The following is a 14,462-nucleotide window of genomic DNA, read 5'->3' as shown; positions in this document are numbered from 1 at the left end:
ATAGCCCACATGCATAACCATAGCAAATGTAGCAAGCAGCACAAATTGATGCTCCAGTGGTTCAGATTACGATGAAGCACGCAGACTTAAACTACCGTCAAAACAATCAAAGCTCCGAATGGAGGTAAACTTCTCGGTTGTCAGTGTCATTTTTCTAAAAGCACAACTGAAAATACAGAGATGAGTGATTTAAAAATAGCTTTTATTGCAGCTTTTTTTTTTCTCCTCTGAACAAGCTGCTTTGATCACACCGACGGAAACGATGACCCATGTGCAACATTTGCAGCCTGGTGGGGGGGAATGCAGATAAGCAATCACGCGAGTTTGGTGACAGCAGAAAGATAACACAGAGACTTCTCCTAAAAGGAGGAAAAACAAGCGCAACAGATATAAATTCCAAATATGAAAATATTTCACCAACATAATTTACATTGATCCTCATTTGGTAAGTGTGACCAGTTGTGTCTTAGAGAATGTGGCAATGAGTCCCAGAGTTCAGCTGTCACATGAAGCCCCACTCCCTCCCGTGCACGTTTGTCGTCCCCACAGTCTTAATCCTCGTGGATGTTGAACAGCTTGGCCACTTCGTTCAGATCTGCATGCTCTTCTCCATCCTTGATGATCTACGAATAACAGAAATAAGCAATTACAACAACCGAACTGATATTTTGCTCTTGATGACACAAAGCAAAACGGCAGCACTTACCTTCCTTGCAACGGGCATTCTGTTAAACACGTTCCACAGGATAATTCCCACCACCACTTTGTCTCTTAGGTAGAAGATGACTCCTTTGCCATAGTCGTCTTTGTTCTCCACGACAGGAGCAGGTGTCACAGAGGCCACCGCGCTGGTGGCTGTGTCCTCCGTTTCACTTTCTGAGCGGATCCCAGTTCCTGCCGCAGATTTGAGAACACAGACTGTCTGACCCTTTGTCCTCAAAAATCTTTTTTTGTTTCTCTCTTTGCTTGAAGGAAAAGGTTGACTGCTCCTACCTGACTCTTCTGTAGCAGCTTTAGGCGTATCCTTGGCAGTGGCTTTAGCAAACACGCCTACTGTTGGTAGGCTGCTGTCAACAATCCCGATAGCCTCGTAGCCTACATCAGGACCCAGATCACTCCTGTAAGAAGGTACACGTGATTTACTGCAGTACCACATGTAGTTGAGAACAAAGTCAGGAATCATGCATAACATTTAGTAATTCTTTGCACAAAATGTCTCATGTGTTTTCAAAGTGGGGCTTGAAAGATTTCAAGTTTAAAACTGATCTGATATCCGATTCTACAAGCATGTAGATTAAATACATAATTAAATACAAAATGTTAAACCAGGTCATGTTTGGAAGTGAGAGGGGCAGTGTTGGCAAAAGTACAGACACTCTGTACTTAAGTAGAAGTACAAATATTACTGTTAGAAAATACTCTAGTACTGTAAGAAAGTTTGACTTTTTTACTCAAGTAAAAGTAAAAAAGTACAAGCTCAAAGTAAGAAAGTAAAAGGTAGCTCTTTGGAGGATGTTTCTATTTTTGTGCAAAGCTGATTGAACCTTGTGCTATATTAACAAAATGATAAAATAATATCAGTAGATGGAAATAAAAACCTTTAGTCTATTTTCTTCTAATTGTGCTCAGCTTGAATCTGAAGAAAAAGAAGGAAAATAAAAATATACATCTATTTTCTGTTGCCTTCATTGTAGAGGGTGACTGTCTGTAAATAGGAATATGTGTACAGTCATGAGTTAAAGTGGGATTCAGCAGGTGGGGGAACACTAAAATTGGCTGTAGTGGCCAATTTTGTGGGGAAAAGAATCATAACTCATCATCATAACTCTAATATAATTTCTACTGAGAACTCCAGTCCTTAAACTAGCAGCAAGTCTAAATCAGTTTAATTTTCAGCATGTTTCACAATATGAAAATACATATTGTCACATGTAGAGACCCAGTATCTTCTTAAAACCTACTGAGCAGTACTTTCCTTTAAATCTAACCTCTCTTCTTCCTCTCCTGTCCTGTCTTTCTTATCTTTCACCATCCCTGAGTGAAGTTAGACCTTTCTTTTCTCTCCCTGTGAAATACAGCAGCTGAACCTTTAGCTAGCAACACACTGTGCGACAAACTGCACACAAATAGTTTGTGTGTTTACTGATTTTTGTTGAACTGCATTTGAAATGACCTGACACTTAAAAAAATGTCACTCCCTTTATGCTCGCTCCTCTTCTACAGGGCTAGCTAGATGCTGAAGTACCGCAACACATGGACATGTGCAGTCATTGGTGTTGTGGCAAAAACAAAAGCCACCGTTCCACTTTCAACCCCTGACCTTGGCACACGCCATCTCTTTTTATGCAACATCCTCTGGTGATTAATCAACAAACAGGACTGCCTTTCATGTGATTCTGTTTAGGCTCAAATCAGTTTGATGTTTGGACGCTGGCAGTACCAAAATAGTAACTTACCCCCAAATGCATTAAACCAAAAGTAACACGTCTCTTTTGAAATGTAAAGAGTAGAAATTACAGATTTTCATTTAGAAATGTAGGGAGAAACCTAAAGTAGATACCTGAAAATTGTATTTAAGTATTTAACTTAAATGGATTTAACTTCCCACGTCTGGGGGGGGGAATGATTCAATATTAGTATGTGTAAAAGTGTAGCCCTGCCTGCCTGCCTGCCTGCAGTATCTGGTATGACTCTCTTGTGAAGAAATAACAGCAACAAAATGTTTACAAAAATTGTTGATTGGTCCATGACATCGGCTTGGAGGAATTTTCGCCCATTCTTCCGTAAAGAACAGCTTCTATTCTGGGATGTCGGTAGATTTCCTTACACGAACTGCTGCCTTCCTCCATCATTTCTGGTGGATTAAGGTCAGAATTGTAACTCAGCCATACAAAGCTTTATTACTCTCCAACTATTCTTGGTACAATAACTTGTGTGCTCCGTGTCGTCATTTGGATGCGTGACCCACTTTCAGCTGAGATTCGGTTCACAGGCAGATCTCCTGACCCTTTGCCTTCAGAATTTCCCAGAAGAATACAGAATTCATTGCTCTGATGGAAAGCCGTTCTGGCACAGTCCCAAGCCATGATGGGCATTATGGTGCAAAGCAGCGTTTCCCTTCCTCCAGAAGCAAGCTTGTTTAAACCTCCAAGCTTTATTTTGGTCTGATACAAGCATTTCGAACAGCCTTCTGACTTGTCCTTGTGATCTTTAAGCAATGCTTATGCTATTGCCTCACTCCCACAGATATTCAAGGAAAATAATTATTTACAAATATAAAAGAAGAAGCCCTCTCACATCTGACTGCTATCTCACTGTCTGGCAGTTTAACTGTAATTTAACACTCACATTAACCGATGTTCCTTAAAGTTCACATCGCCCCTCCCTCCTCAGATATGCTACAATAGACAATTTCTCTCAATAATTAATTGTCATTGTCTGATTTGTTAATTCAGCTTTTTCTTTTTCCTTTTTTTAAAATCTACTGTTAAAATTTGTGCTAAAATCTGGTCAAGTTTTAGAGAATATATGTAGAAAACTAAAGGGTAGACAAACTTTGGAGCACCACTGTATAATTAAACTAGACAGTCATTTTGTGCCAAGAAGTGTCACCTAGGATTTCTATGCCAAGAACATTTTCCTCACATCTCTGTTGGAAGTAGTTCTGCTGAAGTGAAACAAATGCCAGCTTTTTAAAACTTTACTGTCAAAACAGCTTCCTGAACACTGTGTGTATGCTTATATACCTCAGACAGCTCCCATGTGAAACACAAGCACTGCTGAGGGCTGTAATCTTCAGTGACAAACCCCCACCGCTGCTGCCTGATGAGTTTTAAGACCTGAAGTGATGTCAGAGTCACCTGACCTTGACAAATTGAAAGGTTGCACAGAGAGCTTGTACAAAACTGCAGAGCCGGCCAGAACTATGCTTCGTTGATATTTATAGGGAATCTGTTGGTACATCTCTTTATATTTTACATGCAGCATTTGAGCATAAACAGATGAACTTTTCAAAAGTTACTGACTATACTTTATAATTATATAAATATGAAGGACTAGTTAATGGAGCTGTGGTAGTTGGACAAATGTTCCTGTGTACTTTTTCTTGGACTGCAGTGAACCCATGTTTCAACAGTGTGTCACATTTCACCAGCTGCTAGCAACATGTATTCACAACATTCATTTGGGTCCTGAGAGTTGCATTCCACACTGTACTTACATTTTTGGTAACTCCCTTAATATCTGGAGTCCTACTGTGATCTTATTTATAATGTCTAACATATGCATGTCCAAGGTCATAAAGTTTTATTGTTTTTAAGCTTTAAGTCAAATATTTAACCTTGTTAACCAGTCCGTGTGCTTTTTCATACATGAGAAAAAGTACACAGTCATCGAGTCGAAAGTTTTACCTATTAGGAAATAATAAAGCAATTACAAGTCTTACTTACGAGGTTCTAAAATGATTTAAATACAACCTCAGATGAAAACGAATCAATCACATGTTACACCATGTGATTGATTAGCAAAGAAATCTGCCAAAAGCACCGTGTAAAAAGCTAAACAAGCTTAACGCGCTTGATTAATCAGAAAGTGTGAGCCCCTCTGTAAAGGCACAGGTTTTAGCGTTACACGATGGCAAGGAGAAGAGACATCAGCAGTGATCTCAGTGAACAATCGTTGTTGTCCACAGGTAACCAAAGGAATCAATGCCATCACCATTAGCAACATACTGGAAGCTGCCTGATGACGTGGGCAAGCTGAATGTTTTTTTCCCCCATTGTGCCTTTCATCGTTTCATTTTAGCTCAGTTTAAGGATTTTCTGCTCGTTGTTTTACCACGTGTGTCACAGTAAAACAGACAATGAAGCATAGGAGAGAAAAGTTAAGTGAAGACAATGTTGCCTTCATTATATTCTGTAAGTATAATAAAAGCACCACGTCTAAATCTGTCAAAATGCTGTTTGTGGTGACAGTTTCAGTTTTAAACAGGGAGCCATTGCCCAAAGTGCTCCAGAAACTGTTGATGTTGTTTCTTATGCGCTCTGTGACCTTGTCTCCCTTGACCTGCTGGAACAGTACCCTGTTTTGATCAAGACCTCCTGATTTATAATTTAAGCACTGGTTTTTTCTCATCTGTGTAAGAGAGTTCAGTGGGGTGCATCAGCACACATATATACACACACACATATATGCATGCATAGTTAGTGAGGCAAGTATAAAGCATTTTATTGCAAGATGGTATTATTTATTTTTTATCGAATTCTGATGAACAGAGATGACTCTTCAGGGGTTTAAAGTCTCTCTCGGGATGGATTTAATGTCCCCTAAAGACATTTTAATGGTTAATGGTTTTCAACTTCAAAGGAATCATGTATGTTGATCTGACCTCTAAAAGGATTACATCGGAGTCCCTTGCACCACTGCACATGCTCTCTGATTTAAATGTGCAATCAAAAATTAAGACTGTTCTCGCCTTCACAAACTCTTTCCTTCATTTCCATTTAAAAGAAGTTTTCATGGTTTGCATCCACAGGTCTCATTTGGGGAGGGGTGAGAAAAAAAAAGACTTTATAGCCCATAGTAAGTAGAAGTAGTAAAAAGTATGATACCTACCAGAACATGGACTGATGCCAGTAGGGTTTGCTGGCTCCCGTCATGTTCTCTCCAGCTAGTCTACCACTCACAACAGCGTGATCGTGGTGCTCCACACGTCTGCGACCCAGTCTGATGTCATAGAAACACGCAGCATCTCCTGCCTACATCAACAAGAATCGATTGGGAACATGCAGTATGGCTTAGATTATGCAGTTTTTATTTCATGTTAACAGGAAATGACAATATTTTCCTAAAACACAACATTACATTCAAAATAGGACATTGGCATTACACTACAATTTTAATTACACTGTTTTATATTAGGACTAAGACTTGATTGAGCCTGAAGAGGGCGCTTTAATCAAAAAGAAGTGCACAATCATCATTGTGCATCGGTTGGTCAAAATGTGGTGGTTTTGGTTAAAACAAGCGATAACAATTATTCCTGTGTCCAAAATGATCAGTGAAACTAGAGGTATGAGCACAATGGGATAATAATTAAGTTAAGACTTTCCCACAGGTTTGAAATTTCTACAAAAGTACTCAGCATTTTCTAGGATTTTATAGGCAAACCAGCAAAGCACAGCACAGGAACTTTTAAAGAGGGATTTTTAATCACAGCTCTTCAGGATCTTGTTAGCAGAAAACATCGTATGAACATTAACTTACCACCCAAATATTGGACCTCGCTTGCAGCTCTGCGTTTACCCGGTAGCCACCAAAGTCAGAGTCCACCTCCAGACCTCCTGAATTAGCAAGGTCAACATTTGGCTCTAGGCCAACAGCTGTAACAATGTGATCAGTTTTCACCTACAAAAATAAAACGATAGATAATAAGCAGCTTATAAATAAATTCAATGTCCTGATTCTGTCAGAGTTTGTGTAGAAATCTGAACCTACCAATCTACCATCCTTTAGATGGATTTCTAATTTGTCATCTTTGCAGGTCACAGACTTCACCAAAGCTTCTGAAATAATCTTTACACCCTCTATGAAAACAGGCAAGACATCATAATATAATGAGACACATAAAGAACATTTTTTGTCTTTGGAGACTTATATGAAATAAAGTTGGACCTTTTTTGACTTTTTCTGTTGTCCAGTTGCTCAGATACTCGGGTAGCACTTTTCCCATGTTACCCTTCTCAGGGAACATCTGTATCACCTCCAGATCTGACTCAGTAGCTAAAAAGAGAAAGAGGAAGAACAACAACTAAGAAAAGAGTTACTTATGCTGGACATCAGTGTTCTTATCTACTCTGCTAGTTTCTCAGCTCGTCATCTGTTCTTACATCTCCTGCCAAGGGCACAAGCTAGCTCGCTGCCCAAGAAGCCACCTCCAATGATAGTGATGGATTTTACATTCCTCGAGACCTTATCCAGAGATCTGAAGTCCTCAATCTGTGGGAAAAACAAAAAACAAAAACTGAATTTAGAGCAACAGTCAGATTTTTTTATGTAACACACAGTAAGACTTCTGTCTGGAAAATCTCAATGCTTGTAATGATCTAAATCAAAAAAGACAAAACTTTTTTATTTTCATTTTAAAATAGTTAATATTTCCTTCGTGGTATGCCTTAACACTCACTCCAACAAGCTGTATATACATACTATCAGCCACAGATGGTTAGAGTGAAACATCTCTACCACCCCCTTGTGGCTACACACTGACCTTGCGGAACAAAGTGGTTCTCCTCATCACTTCCTCTCCTGCTCTTTCAATGACTTGGAGATTTCTTGGCACACCACCTGAGAAAGATAAAATTAGCTTCTACCAGGTTTAAGTGATAAAAACAGACAAGAAATAAAACAAGGGAGTTTACCTGTAGCAATCAAACACTTGTCATATGAAATCTCAGTGTCATCGTCCAGTTTTACTTTGTTTCCTCTCACATCCATGTGAACCACCTATAAAAAAAATAAGTATACCTCATGAATAACTTCTGCTTTCCAGGTTTAGACATCATAACACATAATGCTTGCAAATCGGTCAATATAATTACTTCTGGTCTGAATACTTCACTTTTATTCAGTATAATTTTATTCATATACTGAATAAAATTATGGAGACTGAGGAAAGAAAACCATAAATCTACCTTTTTCCCAGTGAGAACAGCCACTCCTCCATTTTCTACACTATCCAGCTCTTCTGGGTTAATGTAGAATGATGACGGCTGGAAGTAGATGCTAGCAAATAAATACAAAAGTATTAAAATGACTAAACCACTGAAAAAGAAAAAAGCTTCTCAGAAATGTTTATAGAGTACACATTCCGTTTTTTACGACAATACCAGGTGTTTAAAAAAAAAAAGTCTATCACCTCTTTGTAGAGAAACTGCAAGATTTGTTTGGTATTAACATTTATTAAAGGGAAACAGCAGTAAAATAGAGACGTTAGTAACAACCAAATGTTATAAGTAAGATCATCAGGGATGTCTCAGTGTTCCTGCAAATTTTAAAGATCAGAATGACTGCATTTCAGACCGAGCAATGTTGAAATAATAAATTATAAGCAGACATTTATAAACAAGCCATGGATACAAGTTTGGTATACAATAGCACAATATTATAACATTATAACTGTTCCAAACATTTTGCTGCACACTGAGCCTAAAGAAGTCTCTTTAGGGTGACAGTGCAGTGCTTAGTAATGTCGCCTCACAGCCAGAAGGTTCTGGGATTGAACATCTAAGCTTGGCAGGGCCTGTCTGTGTGGAGTTTGCATGTTCTCTGCTGTGTGAGTTCTCTCGGGGTACTCCAGCTTCCTCCCAGTCCAAATACAGGCCTGTTAGGTTCACTGGTGAATTCAGTCTGAAGTACGTGTGAATGAAACCTTGACTGGTTCTCTGTGTTAGCGCTGTGATAGACTGGCAACCTGTCTGGGGTTAACCCTGCTTCTCGCCTGAAGTCAGCTAGGATAGACTCCAGCCCCAAGTGGCTAATAAAATGGATGGATGATATGTCGGCAATGTTACATTTGGTAAAGGTCTACTGTACGTTATCATAACTCTCTTATTTATTTGCAATACATGCATCCATCTATTTCCATCTAATATCAGCAACTCATTACTGTGGGTTAAATAATTCATTGTAAAATGTGAATGAGGTTAACCAAGTTCTTTCACTGGTACAGCCTACATTCAATTCTCTCTGTGCTGGATGTTAGACATAAACTGCCTAATACAATCTGCAAAATTAACACCTATTTTTAAGGAAACAAGATATTTTAAGACTTAATTTTGCTTTATTTTTTCCCTTTTTAAAGAACAATGGAAGCCCTGTGTTTAAGTCTGAAGAAGGCACAATAGTGCCAGAGGAAGCTTGAATTTTTCAATAATGTAGCAAGACACGGCCAAGGACAGACAGATGCTGAGACAAAAGAACTGAGAGCACTAAGGTTAAATAGACCAAACACACCTCCTTTCTTTTCCGTTCCATTGTTTGAAGCGCAGAGTTTCTGTCACACTGGGATCATCAGAGAACCACAGCTCTTTAGAAAGAGGAGGTCTCATATATGGAAGGTCTGGCTCATCAGTCACAATTAGTACCTGGCAGTAAAAAAACAAACAAAAAGACTCATATTTACCAAATTCAGGTACAACTAAACAAGTAACAAAGAGAATTCAAAGTGAACATGGGGGCTTTACTGACCTTGGCACCGGGGTCTCTGGCTCGAATAGACCGAGCAGCAGCAAAAGAGGCAGTACCTCCACCAATGAGGAGATAGGGGGCATGTGAGGGCAGCTTGAGAGAGGCAGGTGTGAAGCCCACGGCTGATTTTCAGATGGAAGAGGAACAGCAAGCACAATTCAGAGTGAAAGTAAGACAAAAGAGGCTCAGAGTAACTCTGTCGATTCCACTCCCTCACTGGTTTCGTCAGTGCATCTCTGAATGCTATCTTTGTGGCTATTTTATCTGGGGCTGTTTTTAATCTTACTTACATGGCAGCAAATGAGGTATCATTTGCAAAATTCTCAGCTTTTCAATATAGACAGTACGCACAAAAAAAAGAGAGATGATGAAAGTATGACACACGCAAAGAATCTGTTGTAAAACACATCATCTCAATTTAACAAATCCAACAACATATTTTTAACACGTGGAAATTTGCTTTGCCGCCTGCCTGCTTGCACTGACCTGCTTTTGCCAGTTGATGTCATCATTTCTAATACCCAAGCATATAAAGCCTTGCATGCTCTAGATATTTTTTATATTGCTTAACATGCATGGTAGATGAAGAGGGAAAAAAAAAAAGTATGCAGACAACCTGGAGGCAGTTCGGTTGTTTCACTGGTGGCTACTGCTTCAGTGCCTGATGCTGGAGGGCTTGGCTCCTGGGATGAAGGAGCTGTTTCAGGTTTTGGCTCAGTGGTGGCTGAGAGCGAACACACAGTTAAAAATAACTTTGAGTAACATTCAGCATATAGAGCAAGAGACAATCTGGTTTGTGGTTCAGCGAGAGATTTAAAACAGTCTCCAATTCAAGTACAGTCTGTAACGCAGTTTGCTTTAAAGCCTCAAAATCTGCTACTTACATGGAAAATAAAGTCAAAGCTAAACCATGCGCTATGGAGTCAGCTGATTAAAAGGCTCTTCTAACACCTTTAAAAACAAATTCCTTTAAAAAGGTGTCACTGCGAACAGCATTTAAGCGCTGCACTTAAGAGGCCTGGAGGAGATCTGTTTAAATGTGTCAAGGTTACAAAGATTTACTTCCTATTAGTTATTAACATAAGTGGAGTTTGATCAGTAACCGACTACACAGACATGGCAAAGAAATCACTCACCTTTTGTCTCAGTGGTTTCTACAGCTAAAGGACAAAAAAAAAAAAATCAAAAAGTGAAATTCAGAAATTTCTCAGAGGTTAACAGTAAAGGTGAAAGTTGTCTTATTAACCAATAGTTCCTAAAAGCTGCTCACCGGGAGGCTGGGGCTGGATGGGTGTGACTGATTCTTTTGCAGCTGCTTTTTGTGATCTGGACGAAAGTTCAGTGATACGTGCCTGATATCTTTGCTGGTCTCCTTTCATAGTATGGTACGCCTGTAAAAAACAGATAAATTGACTAAGTTTAGTCACTGACAACTTCAATGATTGCTTCATTTTGTCAAGCTGTCCAATTTTTCCAGTCAGATCTGGTGTCAACGGTTATCTTTCGGTCATGAGCAAACAGGCAGTGGAGGCCTTTAAACTAGGACTGGGTGATATAGCCATTCAACCATTTTCTTAATTACTTGCGCAATCTGGGATATGCTGAGGCAGTGGAGTATATCCCAGCTCACAGAGGGGATCAGGCGAGTTACAACCCAAACAGGTCACCAGTCTATCGCAGAGCTAGCACAGAGACAGACAACTGCACACACACGCGAATACACTCATATCGACACCTACAGCCAAATTAAAAATCACTAAATAACCCAACATGCATGTCTTTGGACTGTGGGAGGAAGCCAGAGTACCCACAGAACCGACACTGGTAGAAAAAACGCAAACTCCACAGAGGAAGGGCCCAGCTGGCTGTCAGAATCTGCTGGAGGTGACAGCAGATCACTCCCATCACGGTTGTTATACAGATTTTTTTTTTAATCTATCCATATAACTGCTCTGCTATTCAAACAAGCTTAAGTAAAGCCAACAACTAATAATTCATACTCTGAAAGTAAACATTAACTTCATGCATCTGTGAAAACAATCAAAAGGTCTGATTTGCTAAGATGACACGCTACAAAAACATGTTCTTTTAAAAAACACCAGACTGTTGACAAAAACAGTAACTTTTATTTACAGAAAACAAAAGTTGGAGGTCACACTGCGTGACTTAAGTGTTGTAATGTGTTATGTGGGATCAAAACTCATCGACTAAAAATTCAAAGTCTCAGAATAACACAAACTAACAAAGCAGCCATTGCAGCAGTGGTCAAACAACTCCTGTGTTGCGTGAAGTAAAATTACTAATTTTGTTAATGGAATCTGGTGGAGAGTAACAACTTGATTTCTTTTCCAGTGAAAGCTGTACTTTCAGGTGGCTAAAATCCACGTCGCTGTTGACTGTGTCTACAGCAGTACATGGATTTTAGTTTTTACTCCGAGTAACACGGTGACTGTGGATCTGAACCTCATACAGGCTCACTTCAAAGAAACTGAACCATCCCTACTTAACAGAACATAAACCAGCTGCTTTTAACACTGCCTATTAAATAATGTTGCTTTTATATGGGGGTGGCTGTAGCTCAGGAGAGCAGGTCATCTACTGAGCTACAGCCACCCTGTGGAAGGCTGGTGGTTCGATCCCTGGCTCCCCCAGTCTGCATGCCAAAAGACCTTGGGCAATATACTAACCCCAAGTTGCTCTCCAATGCATCCATCTGAATATGGATCAGAGTATGAGTGTGTGTGAATGTTAGCTAGAAAGCACTTAAAGCATAGAAGAAAGTGCTTGTGTGAATGGGTGTGAATGGATGTTAATGGGTGAATGTGGCATGTTGTATGTTGTATGTTTGAGTGTTCCGGGAGAGTAGAAAACCGCTATATAATAATCAGTCCATTTACCATATAAAATACAGAGATATGCAGGCCTTCTAAATATCTTGTATTGGCATTAAGCATAAAAATATAGATTTGTTTTTCTTTTGTCCATATTGCTCAGCCCTTAATGTTCAATTTACAGAAATAAAACCCAAGAAAAGGGGTGGAAAATCATTGCTCCAATTAATAAATTTGCACACTCTCTCTATGATGATAAACCAAGCTTACTCACATATGCCACGCCACCAATGGAGGCTGCTCCAACCAGGAGGGCATACTTTAGATTATCCCCACCACCCCCTGGCAGCCCACTGGACATGTGAGCTGTGGGTACATGTGTTGGTATTCTGCCATTGTTCAAACCTGAAACAGTAAACCAGCACACACATGATTAAACACTGATTAAAGCTACAGCACTCTTAATTATGTTCACAAACGTTACTAAATCAGGGTTCAGTCCTGCTTCTAATAAAAAGAAATTGCCAAGTAGCTACCCGTTTAATACACGCTTAATACATCTGTGGATGCTGACAGTGGAAAAGGACTGAGTAAATATATGCTCCTGTGCTTGCCCTCATCACACCTCTAGGGTTTAAGAAAGCGCCTTAAATTACTTTTCTATAAAACAAAGACAATGGCAAACCTATCTGACTTGCGTTGCAGGTGTTATTCCACTCTAAGAGTAATAGGTATAACGTGACATATTATTATGAAGATTAATGTACATTCTAGCAATCTACATACTGCACAGGACTGGGCTTATCATTTCTGGGTCATCAGAGACTGCAAGACCCCATGATTCAAATCCAACACTGGGCCCTTGCATACGCTACAAAGCGTAAACGGGCACTGAACATGGTGTAACACCTGTACCAGCACTAGACACGTGAAAAACATGCTTGCTGACGTTATCAGTTAACGTTGGCGCTTCAATCAATGAAATGAGGTGCAGTTTAAGTTAGGTCGTTACTGAAATTCCATCTTGCGTCGTTAACGTTTGCTAATTAGCTGAGTTAGCATTCTAATAACCATCCAAAGGTCACTGAAATTTACGTGCGCTAAGCTAACAGGGCTACCTCCCTTGTGGGTTCATGTTTTGCTGCTGTGTATTATCATGCTACAGGCAGTGCATGATCAAACCGAGGTCAGCTAAAAGGAAGACAAGTTACTGTAACTAGATACTTACCTGCTTTTCTCACATTCTGCCGGCACAGAGTTGATGAAGTTCTAGCCAAAGGAGCGAGCTTTTTCCACACAGTCCTACATTTCAGCATTGTGGCTCAGCTCCCGGTTTACTCGCAGACTTGTCGGATAAAAACACAAGCCGGTTTACCCTTAATTTAATTCCAACAGCCTGCAGACACTGACAACTAGCTGCACAGCACCACACACCAAGGCCAGGGACAGGTCATACGTTTCTGGGGAATGATGGGTAATTGTAAAGACGGTAAAGACGCCTAAGATTGGTCGCCCCTAAAAAAGAAGAAGAAAAAGAAAGATGGCGTCGCTCCTGACATGAATGACAGCAACTCTGTTATCGCAAGTAGCAGCTATACTGAACTCTTTCATTCAAGGCTCTTTGGTAATTGCGCGAACCCCCTTCTTGTTCCTTTCTTAAAACAACTGTAGTCAGAGTCTACTGCTGCCCCCTGCATGTCATTTAAAGTAATACTACAGTAAATTGTTAAAAAACTGTTATGAAAAAAGTTATGAAAACAAAAAATGAGGTTGTGTATTCATGCAAAACACATTTAAACATAATAATGAATATTATTTATATATTATTAACGCAGCTAATGACTTAAAGAATTTCAAGAAATAAAAATCTTTTTAAAATAATGTGCTTTAATGAATTTAAATATAGTCCATGTATGAAGGTTTATTGTAAGTTATATAAACAAATCTTTATTGGGTTTTTACTGTCATAATTTATGAGTGGTAGGCTAGATTTCTAATAATCTACAGGGAGTGCAGAATTATTAGGCAAGTTGTATTTTTGAGGAATAATTTTATTATTGAACAACAACCATGTTCTCAATGAACCCAAAGCACTCATTAATATCAAAGCTGAATGTTTTTGGAAGTAGTTTTTAGTTTTAGCTATTTTAGGGGGATATCTGTGTGTGCAGGTGACTATTACTGTGCATAATTATTAGGCAACTTAACAAAAAACAAATATATACCCATTTCAATTATTTATTTTTTACCAGTGAAACCAATATAACATCTCCACATTCACAAATATACATTTCTGACATTCAAAAACAAAACAAAAACAAATCAGCGACCAATATAGCCACCTTTCTTTGCAAGGACACTCAAAAGCCTGCCATCCATGGATTC

General features: G+C 39.3%; 1 protein-coding gene across 2 annotated transcripts; it reads right to left on the bottom strand.

Moving 5' to 3' along the window:
• Window positions 1-188: 188 nt before the first annotated feature.
• Window positions 189-13,688, bottom strand: aifm1 (apoptosis inducing factor mitochondrion associated 1). Of its 2 annotated transcripts, none has more exons than XM_080867106.1 (18): window positions 13,306-13,688; window positions 12,352-12,482; window positions 10,527-10,637; window positions 10,383-10,407; window positions 9,863-9,970; window positions 9,247-9,368; window positions 9,013-9,143; window positions 7,692-7,782; window positions 7,419-7,503; window positions 7,268-7,344; window positions 6,888-6,996; window positions 6,673-6,780; window positions 6,496-6,584; window positions 6,265-6,405; window positions 5,614-5,756; window positions 994-1,118; window positions 707-894; window positions 189-623 (listed from the first exon to the last, which is right to left on the bottom strand). In XM_080867106.1, exons 1-18 carry the CDS (start codon window positions 13,391-13,393, stop codon window positions 552-554), a joined length of 1,944 nt encoding a protein of 647 aa, XP_080723232.1. In that variant the 5' UTR covers window positions 13,394-13,688; the 3' UTR covers window positions 189-551. The 2 variants fall into 2 exon arrangements, with proteins under 2 accessions (XP_080723232.1, XP_080723231.1); XM_080867105.1 differs by having other exon boundaries at window positions 10,383-10,406; window positions 10,517-10,637; window positions 13,306-13,686.
• Between the last annotated feature and the right edge of the window lie 774 nt (window positions 13,689-14,462).

The sequence above is a fragment of the Rhamphochromis sp. 'chilingali' genome (assembly GCF_963969265.1).
Source record: "Rhamphochromis sp. 'chilingali' genome assembly, chromosome: 19".
Lineage (NCBI taxonomy): Eukaryota > Metazoa > Chordata > Actinopteri > Cichliformes > Cichlidae > Rhamphochromis > Rhamphochromis sp. 'chilingali'.
Note: the sequence above shows the minus strand (reverse complement) of the source record. Positions and strands in the feature narration are given on the sequence as shown.